This window comes from Penaeus chinensis, chromosome 7 (assembly GCF_019202785.1).
Source record: "Penaeus chinensis breed Huanghai No. 1 chromosome 7, ASM1920278v2, whole genome shotgun sequence".
Taxonomy (NCBI): domain Eukaryota; kingdom Metazoa; phylum Arthropoda; class Malacostraca; order Decapoda; family Penaeidae; genus Penaeus; species Penaeus chinensis.
The window spans coordinates 14,952,614-14,964,615 of NC_061825.1; the positions used below are offsets into that span (position 1 = coordinate 14,952,614).

The 12,002-nt window shown below is 40.7% G+C and overlaps 1 protein-coding gene and 1 long non-coding RNA gene across 2 annotated transcripts; both read right to left on the reverse strand.

Annotated features, from left to right (window-relative positions):
- Positions 1–3,481: 3,481 nt before the first annotated feature.
- Positions 3,482–4,522, reverse strand: LOC125027136. The gene is made up of 3 exons (XR_007114990.1): positions 4,442–4,522; positions 4,033–4,139; positions 3,482–3,581 (listed from the first exon to the last, which is right to left on the reverse strand). It is a non-coding gene; the product is annotated as an uncharacterized LOC125027136 (long non-coding RNA).
- A 3,025-nt stretch (positions 4,523–7,547) lies between these two features.
- On the reverse strand, positions 7,548–8,925 carry LOC125026768. Its single transcript, XM_047615366.1, has 2 exons — positions 8,810–8,925; positions 7,548–8,507 (listed from the first exon to the last, which is right to left on the reverse strand). The coding sequence occupies exons 1-2, from the start codon at positions 8,915–8,917 to the stop codon at positions 7,854–7,856; spliced, it is 762 nt and encodes a 253-aa protein (XP_047471322.1). The 5' UTR covers positions 8,918–8,925; the 3' UTR covers positions 7,548–7,853.
- Between the last annotated feature and the right edge of the window lie 3,077 nt (positions 8,926–12,002).

Sequence of the window (12,002 nt, forward strand, 5' to 3'; positions counted from 1 at the left end):
TTTGTCTTCTGCCTAATACAGGTTTCATACTAAAAACTGTTGTTTAAGAATGACACAGGATAAAATGAAATATCAGATTTATGTCGATACGATACATAAAAACAAGGATGAATAGTTAACTGTAAGATTAGCCTCCTTGCCTCCATGACTACACACACTAATACCAAAGACTTTCTGTGATCCTACTAGTCTCTTCCCCTGATCTCCTACTAATCCACGACACCTCTTTCCTTCCTTTTACTACATTTTTTTCTCATCATTATCACTATTCTTTCTCTCCTTCTGCCGTTATCAACGCCGGATACTATATAATTCTATAACCACTTTTCAAATCTTTGCCTCTGTCTTCGTTTCAAACGCTCGCTATCGCATTTTTTTTTTCTCTCGAACATTTATTTTTGCCCTTTTGGACTCATTCTTATTACAGTCGCCTTCATAAGACCGATAGAACTGTGAAACATTTTACATTTCGATACATCTTCACGTGCAACAGAATGTCTCAGACATACCTAAGACGGAATTACATGCTAGGTTCAGTAACATGGTAACGAGATCAGAGGACGTGCCCGGACCGGCGTGGTGATTGTCCCTGCAAGCGAGAGGAGGACCTGTGTAAGCCACGTCACCAGTCAGGTCTCTGCGGTGAAGCTCGTTGCACTCTTCGATCTCCGCCAGGTTGATCGGGAGGCTCGAGTCCCACCACCACAGGCCCGGCGTGGATGTCCCAGGGATCAGATGGTCCCGAAACGTCCCGGAATGGAGTCCTGGTCTGTGGTCGTCCCAGAACGAGTGTATCTCTCTGTCCTGTTGCTCTCCCTGCGTGTGTGTGGACTGCCACGCCTTCTGTGAATGATTCCGGTCGAACTTTCCCTGACGATTCGGTCTGTGCCCGCTGTCCTGGGCTTCTGCCTGCTGCCCGTCGCGAGGGACGGAGGCACGGCCCTCTCTGAACGCTCGCATGAAATGCAGGAAAATTAATTCACTCCTATTCAAAGTTCGCGTTGCTGAAAGTCGCCCTTCTGTTGAATTTGTTCGGGGAGTGAGGACGAGGGCGGCTCTGGGACAGCACGATGACTCGCGTGGCCTTTGATATCTGTAGATGTATACGTTTTAATGTACGTAGATATTTTGTACGAGAATGCATAAACGCATGCACACACAGGCGAACACATACAAACGCACACACCCATATCTGTGTATTTCTGTAAAGATGTGATGTATATATATATATATTTGTATGTACTGTATATATACTACGATGTCTAGCTACCCCCCCCCCCCTTTCTCTCTCGCCCCCTCTCTCTTTCTCTCACTCTCACTCTTTCTCCCTTCCTTTCTGTTTCTCGACTTTTTTCTCCCCCCCTCTCTCTCGCTCTCACACACACACATCCTCTCTCTCTCTCACTGGCTTCTTCTATTCATCCTTCTCTCACCTTTTCCAGACGAGGCACAACGTAGCGGTGCATCTCGAGCATCATCGCCAACACATCGTGTAAGGAGCGAGATGTAATGTTGTCATACAGCCGGGTCTGTTGCAGCATCCAGGAAGTGTAGCCTGATGATAATAACAATGATTCTGAAGATATTTGCAGAATAAAGGGTGTGTGTAGGTATGTGCATCTGTATCTGTCTACCTATCTGCATTTCTACACTTATACAAAACACATAGACACACAAGTGTGTGTTTGTATATGTATATATATACACACATATGCGTGTGAGTGTGTGTGTACCTGTATATGCATATATATATATATATATATATATATATATATAAACATGAGTATATATATAAATATATATATATAAACACACATACGCACATATATATATATTTATTCATTTACATACATGTATATATACATATATACATATATACGTATATATGTACGTATATATATATTCACTTATATATATGTAAATAGGCACACACATGCACACACACACAGACACACACCCACTAATATATATATATATATATATATATATATATATATATATATAAGTTGTTACAGGTTTACCACAGTCAAAACGAGGTAGACTAGCATGGTCGTAATTAGTTTCATGTTTTTTTGCAAACGTTTCCATGATAAGTCATATTTCCGTCATCAGTGTTGTAATGGTGATTTTTTACACAGGTCTTTGTTATTTTATCAAATAAATGCAATGGATGCCTATTTCTTACGAAGAAGTTTTTTAAAACGCGTACGAGATGCCACTTTGATTTGTGTTCTAATGTAGTATATATATTTACCTTTTACCTGCCAAGTCAGGTACGTGGGTCCACCTCACGATGGGTATGTCACTCACCGCATAATGGAACACAAAAGCCAGTAATTTTGCACTGGACTACTGTTGAGCAGACCATCTTTCTCGGCCATAAGAGAGCGCTCTCACAAGCACTCACATCCTTTCTCCAACACAGATTTCAATACTCGATCTTCTCACTCCTCACGCCTAGACCTCATTATCTTTGTTGATTCGTAAGATGAAACCCGAGCTAACAGCACCACTACCACAACCACCTTGTTTACCAACTAGCTGTTTTCACCCCCTGACTATCACCCATGTTAGTTTTTCATATCTTTTATCCTATTTTTTTTGTCATTGTATATATTCTTATATCTTTATTGTTTGTTCACAGTTTATTTCTATCATTGTTAATGTTTTTGTTCGAACTACCTCTCACGTACCATTGTCAATTTAGAGAACCTCTGTATTTTTTCTTCTATTGTCTAATGTTTGTTATTTTGGTTCACTGTTACAACACTGATGATGGAGGTATGATTTATTTTTGAAACGTTTGCAAATAAACATGAAATTGATTACAGTCGTGTTAGTTTACCTCTTCGTTTTGACTATATATATGTATATATATTATATATACACATACACACACATTTGTATATATATATTACATTATATTACACACACGCATATATGTATGTGTCTGTATATATATATGCATATGTGTGTGTAGGTGTCTATACCGTGTGGGTGTTGGTGTATATATAAGAATATATATATATCCATATATATCTGTATCTATGTGCATATGTGAATACATACATGCATGTATATATTTATACACACACACATATATATATATATATATGTGTGTGTGTGTGTGTATGTACACACTCGTATACAAAGTCACACACATATATATGTGTGTGTTTGTGCAAATAGTTGTGTGTATACATTTGTGAAAGTATGTATATATGCATACTATTTGTATATAAAGAACGCTAACTGTACATTCATATCTATCACTCGCCTATCTTTGTACACCCGACCAAATGCACGCATGTAGAGATATGAGTAAAAATATATACATTATTTAATGATTGGGTGCTTCACCCCCCCCCCCCACCCCGTTTTTCCTCTCGCAATCAGAGTACACGATATGCTTATACGTATAAGCACGTATGGATGTATGCATATACAGGGGTAAGCTTCTTGCCTCACCTACGATCAGCAGGTCGGGGAGATCCTCGGCGCCTTCGGACCAGCGCTGAAGCTGCCTCAGCTCCTTCGATTTCGGGAACTTGGATGGCTGGTGCTCCTCGAACATGCTGAAGCTGAAATGATGATTTGGAGAATGTTATGGCGAACGGTACTGGACAGTTTGTGTATACTTGTATGGAGATACAGGTGCATGTCTTCAGTTACATATATAAATGTATTCCTTAATTATATGGATGTATGGATATATGCCTGTACTTATAGCTATGGGCGTATGTTTTACTTACATGTACGTGTGGATATTATGGATGTACTTATATGCACGTATATGCTTTCACTTATGAATGTATGTCCTATATTACACGTCTGAATGTTTGCCTCTGTCTATACGCATACATGTATACCTGCACTTATATGTATGGATGTATTCCTTACTTATAAGCACTTGCGGATGCATGTCTGCATGGATAAATGATCTAACCTCCCTTCTATCTCCTCCCGCTGCCTCGTCCCCTCTCCCTCCCCCTCACTTTGCCACAGCGCGAGCACCTTGGTCTTGAAACATACCTGTTGGTAACGCGCAGGCCTGGAAACAGCGGGGTCGCGGCCTCCATGGCCTCCCACCTCACCTCGCCCATTCGTCTGTTCAACTCTCTGAACGTCATGGTTTCGTTCTGTCAGCGTGGGTGACATTAATGGATACATAAATGCATATATGTATATATATTATATTTTATGTATCTGTGTATGTATATATATATATATATATTCACGCACACTACACACACATACATATATGTTTGTATGTATGGACAAATGTATGTACATGATGTATGTGTGCATGTGTGTATATCACTACACACGAGGGACAATAATAGCAACAATGTTGAATGAAATGTTGCTAATACGAATAGGGTATAACTTCGTTACTACCGCAGCATTAATATTATAAATAATTTACCAATGAAATACACACCTTACACTCAATCCTGTAGTGGAATATCTTGTCGGTCCGATCCAATAAATGCAGGAATATGTTTCTAAGTTTGGAGTCCCCCATGAAGTAGATCCAGAAGGAGCCCTTTCTCGCCAGCCTCCTCCTGACACAGGTGGCGAAGGAGGTCGGCTGGTCGTAGGGCGCGATGAAGCACGGCACGAAGGGCAACACGCCTCCGCCGGCGTCGATTCTGCTTCCCCCTCGGACGTGCGGCCTCGGCTGAGCCTGCTTCGTCCCGAGGTGCTCGAAGGACACGAGTTTGGGCAGAAAGGCGCCGAGGACACGATAATCGTCCGTGTCAGGTCCCGAGGATGACGCCCTCTTGTGTACCAAGTGCCGCACCCCCCTGGCAACGGCCGCGATCTCTTCCTCGCCGTAGGTTACGACTGCCCTGGATTTTGCCCCTGGTGTCTTGCTCATGGCAACATCGCTGAAAACGTTCTTGCTAGGAACGCCATTGATTGTGAATAGTGAGCGACACACATCAACGTCTGAAATCTTCGTGCTTGTTGCAAAGGACGTGGTAGGTCTGTAGTAACCTCCTTTTTCAGTGGATATAACTTTATAAAAACTCACTACTGTGAAACACACAAGAAGTACCAAAACCAAATGGTGATGCTGTAGTTCCATCGCGAGGGAAAAGGGAAGGCTGAACACTGAGATCAAGTGGAGCACCAGTTAGGAGGAACGTCCTCTGACAAATGGACCGTTGGATCCATAGTAAATACTGATTAAAAAAATCGTATTAAACAAAACAAGTTCACCGAAACTACCGTTCCAAATTTGAAGATCCGCAACAATATACAATAACAACATTGACTGACAATCTATAATGAACGATAACTACTTTTAGGTTATTCTGCTGAAGCTCTGTTGGCCGCCTTTTACCTGAATCTAGAGAGAGAGGAAAATGAATGAGAAATTTAATCTTGACAACTTCCCTGACGTTCCTTCCTTATACTTATTTTATCTTTTTTTTTTTTTTTTTTTTTTTTTTTTTTTTTTTTTTACAGAATAGTGATAGTGATAATAAGGAAAAAGCTAATTTCCATGAAGTGTTGATATTTGCCATTCTCGTCATCAGTAAGACTGTTCTCAGATTTATGATGGTGCTGAAAGTATAGCGAGCCACATAGCAGGAAAAAGACATTTATATCTATTTTTAGATACAAAATGAATTTCCGCGTCTATGTGTATTCACCGTTATTCCTAATAACTTGAATGATAGATTGAATTTATTTGTAAATTATATTACAATAAAAACTGTGTAAGGAAAAATCAGATATCAATGCACATGCGCCATACAGGAACGGGAAAGAAATATTTTCCAGTATGAAAGGGAGAGAGAGAAAGGGGGGAGATAGATAGATAGATAGATAAAGACACATACAGAGAGGGCTTGGGAGGGAGATCCACATAGGTATGAGAGACTGACGTAAATAATTAGGGGAGTTTAGATGCCACATGAAATATTATCATTGTATTGGTCCGGCGTAAGTTCGTCCGAGCACGAAACATCCTCAGCGCGTCCGAGTCGGCGACGTCATCCCGCTTCATAGGGCATCAATACGCTTGCCGTTGGCGACTACACATATGTAGGCACACATGATAAATAGATAGGGAAAGATTGGTATATAAGTAGACAGATATATCAATATATTCATATAGATGTACACAAGCATACACGAACACATAACACACACACACACACACATATGTGTGTGTGTGTATGTGTATGTATGCATGTATATCTATATGTATGTATTTATGTACACACACATACTACATACATACATACATATACAGTATAAACCGTGTACATAACCACGATTTCTGTATGAAAGAGCGTGGCTGCTTGCCACGTGGCTCAGCGAAAAGTAGCTGACGAGTTATCTGATCTTATTTGACCTCGGCAGACGCGCTCGCTCCCGGCACTTACTTAAGACTCGTCTCGTGTGTTACCATCTCTTGTTGTACTCTTCATAAATAAAAGAGTCAAGGCATCATACAACTATTACTACTCCTGCAAACCAATGTTTAAAGGCCCTCATCTATAGCCTTTACACAGTATACACACACACGCGAGAAAATGCAAAACCGATAAGTAAATGATGCATCATGTAAATGATAGATAATAATGGATTCTTACTCAAGTAGTAAATCATTTTGCAAAAAGGCAATCTACTCTCCGAAAGAGGTATCGCTGTAAACATACTGTGCTACTGTTATATATAATTTTATAAATATCTCTCTTTCTCTGTCTCCCTACCTCCTTCTCCCTATCCCCCTCCCCCCCTCTTTCTCTCTCCACACACTTCCAAGTTCATCACAGCAATACCATTGTGACCCGATCGTCTGGCTCCTCGGATTCAAAACATAAGCCTCCTGTTCGAACCGTGGCCTACGTCCAGGATACGTCTAGGATGTAATGATGATAATGGTGGTAGTGATAATAAGGATGGTGATGGTAATAGTGATGATGGTGGTAGTGGTGATGATGATAGTGATACTGATGATGAAGGTAACGTTGATGGTGATGATAGTGATGCTTATGATGAAAATGATATAATTTTAATGGTTATGATGATGATGATGATACTGATGAGGGCAATAACAATGATGGTGATGATGATGATACTAATGATGGCAATAGCATTGATTGACACACATACATGTGCATATATATATATGTGTGTGTATGTGCATACCCTCGCTCTCACTCTCATTTATATAAATGTATATATACATCTATAATTTTACTATCAAGTAGATGTACTTTGCAGATCCTGAATGTATCATAAAAAAATATTATTTTCTTCATAAGTTCAAAGAGCATGGCAAATTATGTAGAGTAGTCTCTTGTTTTCTATAAAGAAAATAAATCATTATACTATTTTGTCTTCTGCCTAATACAATTTTTTTGTTTTTTTTAACTAAAAACCTACAGCTGTTGTTTAAGAATGGTACAGGATGAAATGAAATATCAGATTTATGTCGATGTATTGGTATCACTATACATAAAAACAAGGATGGATCGATAACCGTACGATTAACCTTCTTGCCTCCATGGCTACACACACTAATACCAAAGACTTTATGTGACTCTACTAGTCTCTTGCCCTGATCTACTAATCCACACCTCTTTCCCTCCTTCTACTACATCCTTTTCTCATCATTATCACTATTCTTTTTCTCCTTCTGCCGTTATCAACGCCGGGTGCTATGTTTTTCTGTAACCACTTTTTAAATCTTTGCCTCTTCATTTCAAACGCTCGCTATCGCATTTTTTTCTCTCTCGAACATTTGTGTTTGCCCTTTTAGACTTATTCTTATTACAGTCGCCTTCATAAGACATATATAACTGTGAAACATTTTATTTGTCGATACATCTTCACGTGCAACAGAATGTCTCGGACATACCTAAGACGGAATTACATGCTAGGTTCAGTAACATGGTAACGAGATCAGAGGACGTGCCCGGTCCGGCATGGTGATCATCCCTGCAAGCGAGAGGAGGACCTGTGTAAGCCAAGTCACCAGTCAGGTCTCGACGGTACAGCTCGTTGCACTCTTCGATCTCCGCCAGGTTGATCGGGAGGTTCGAGTCCCACCACCACAGGCCCGGCGTGGACGTTCTAGGAATCAGATGGTCTCGGAACGACACTGAGTGATCTTTTAGTCGTTGGTTGTGCCTATGGTCGTTCAGAGAGAGTGGTTCTTCGTCGTCTGGAGCGCCTTTGTCCTGCGGTTCGTTCCTAAAATCACGATCTTGCGTGTGTGTGGACTGCCACGCCTTCAGTGAATGATTCCGGTCGAATGATCCCTGACGATTCGGTCCGTGCTCGCTGTCCTGAGCTTCTGCCTGCTGCCCGTCGCGAGGGACGGAGGCACGGCCCTCTCTGAACGCTCGCATGAAATGCAGGAACGTTAATTCACTCCATTCAAGGTTCGCGTTGCTGAAAGTCGCCCTTCTGTTGAACCTGTTCGGGGAGTGAGGACGATGGCGGCTCTGGGACAGCACGATGACTCGCGTGGTCTTCGAAATCTGCAAATAGATTCATTTGCATATACGTAGATGTTATATACGAAGATGTATATACAGATGCGCACACTTACACACAAACACGTACAAACGCATATACACATATCTGTGTATTCGTGTAAATATATGGTGTATATATGTATCAACATTTAAAGGTGCTGTATATATATGCCTTGATGTGTCTCTAGCTATTCTCTTTTTTTCTCCTCCTTCCCCTCCCTCTCGCTTTCTCTCATGAACACACGCGTGAACACACACACACAACCTCTCTCTCTCTCTCTGACTCCAATTCATCCTTCTCTCACCTTTTCCAGACGAGGCACAACGTAGCGGTGCATCTCGAGCATCATCGCCAGCACATCGTGTAAGGAGCGAGATGTAGTGCTGTCATACAAGTGGGTCTGTATCAGCATCCAGGAAGTGTAGCCTGATCATGATAACAATGATTCTGAAGATATTTGCAGAATAAAGGGTGTGTGTAGGTATGGGCATCTATGTATCTGTCTGTGTACAAAACACACACAAACACAAACCTAGACACACAAACACACACAAACACACACATATATATAAGTATATATATATAAGGGCGTGTGTGTGTACATACATATATACACATATATACATATACATACATATGTATATTTATATATAACATATACATATATGTATATGTATATATATATTAATTATATATATAAATTATATACATATGTAATATATACATATGTATATATACATATATATATATATATATATATATATATAAGCACATACACACACATATATGTATATATATTAATGATTCTTCATGAACATAACAGTAAAGTCAACAATGATAATATGAACAAAGTAAGCAAGTGTATATGCTACACAACATAACTGTAGTCTGTAGTATGATGGAGTATGTAGGTAAAATTATATAAGATGAAACTGAAATCTATACGAGGTTAAGGACACGATCATAAAAATGGATGCACCCAATATCTCTCTCTTTATATATACGTATATATACACACACATATATACACACACACGCATATATATATATATATATATATATATATATATATATTCACACACACACACATACAAATATATATGTGTGTATGTGTGTATACATATACACATACGTATATATACTGTATATTCATATGCATACATAAATACTCATATATATACATACATATATATACATATATATACACACGTACATATATACATATATATACACGAATACATACACACACACACACACATACATATATATATGTATATATGATATATATATATATATATATATATATATACATACATATATGTGTGTGTGTATCATAAACGCTCCCCTATGCGATCGTGCACGCATACACGGTCTACGTCTCCACATACTTCACACGTTTATTGTCATAAATGTCAATCAGCTATTCTCACCTGCGTTTTGATAAGACCGCCACATGAATCTGTGCGGTACTTCCGATAGCTCTTCTCCGCACAAATGTTTGTCCATTCAAGTTCGCCAGTTCATGCCCACAAGGCAGGGCCACACAAGAAAATGTCCGTGTACCCTTTTATATACATGCATACATGGGCGTATGCCATATATTCATGTTTGTATGGATATATGCCCGTACTTAAATGCATTTTGGATGTGTGCTTGCCTCACCTACGATCAGCAGGTCGGGAAGAGCATCGGCGCCTTCGGACCAGCGCTGAAGCTGCCTCAGTTCCTTCGTCTTCGGGAACTTAGATGGCTGGTGTTCTTCGAACATGCTGAAGCTGAAATAATTCTTTGGTGAACATCATGGCGAACTCTGTACCATGTCTGGACAGTCTGTGCATGCTTGTACTTATATGTAGGTATGGGTATGTGTCTGCACTTATATACGTATGAATGTATGCCTTGCTTATATGCATGTACTGATATATACAGTACTTATATGCAACTATAGATGTATGCTCTCTCTTCCTACTGCCATCCCCACCTTTATCTCTACCCCTTCCCTCCTCCCAGTCCCTCCCTTTGCCACATCACAAAGAACTTGGTCCTTAAACGTACCTGTTGGTGACGCGCAGGCCCGGAAACAGCGGGGAGGAAACCTCCGAATTCTCCCACCTCACCTTGGCCATGCTTCGTTCCAGCTCTGCGTACGTCAGGGTTTCGTTCTGTCGGCGGCGGTTAGATCATGGTTGACATTACTGAATACATACATACATATATATACATACACACACACGCACACGCAAACATATATATACACACACATAATGTATGTGTGTATACATACCCACCCACACATATATGATATATACACACACAGACACGCGCACAAGTGCCGCACCCCCCTGGCAGCAGCAGCGATCTCTTTCTGCCCCGGGTGTCTTGCTCGTGGCAACATGGCTGAAAACGTTCTTCTGTTCGCATTTTCATCCGATGTTTATTCAGCTGCACCGAACTCTACCAGACGCAAAACAATAAAATTTAAAATCAACATCAACTGCAACGATATAGACACCTTTAACTAAAATCCTCAGTTACAGCGATATATATCTTTAACTCCGCTGCCGCTGCCCTGCTGCCAACATGATCAAGGTCGGGCGACTGAGCAGGTGCTCCAACTTGCCCAAGGCTGGTGGAAGGAAGGCATTGCCCCCTTTCTCCTTCAAAAGAGGTTGCTGAAGTCCCGCTACCCCATTATACGGACATACGTGCATTAATGGATCTACAAGCACACACATACAAACACGCACACACATATATGAGTATATATATACATATTTATTATATACACAGATGTTTACATGTATATATATATATACATACACACACATTTATATTATATATTTGAATATATATACATGTACATATATATATTATACAAATGTATATATGCATACATATACATACATACATACATACATATACATATATGTGTATTTGCACGGTTGGTGTGTGTCACTGCATAAAAAGGACAGTAGCAACAATGCAAAGATAATAAGAATAGTACGAATAAGGCAAAACTTCCACACTATCGCTACCTTAATATTGCAAACCTTTTAGCAATGAATACACACCTTACACTCAATCTTGTAGCGGAGTATTTTATCGGTCCGTTTCAAAAAATGCAGGAACACGTGTCTAATTTTGGAGTCCCCCATGAAGTAGATCCAGAAGGAGCCCTTTCTCGCCAGCCTCCTCCTGACGCAGGTGGCGAAAGAGGTCGGCTGGTCGTAAGGCGCGATGACGCACGGCACGAAGGGCAACACGCCTCCGCCTGCGTCGATTCTGCTTCCCCCTCGGACATGCGGCCTCGGCTGAGCCTGCATCGTCCCGGCCGGGGCTTCGTCCTCTCCTTCGAGGTGCTCGAAGGACACGAGTTTAGGCAGAAGGGCGCCGAGGACACGATAATCGTCCGTGTCAGGTCCCGAGGATGACGCCCTCTTGTGTACCAAGTGCCCCACCCCCCTGGCAACGGCCGCGATCTCTTCCTCACCGTAGGT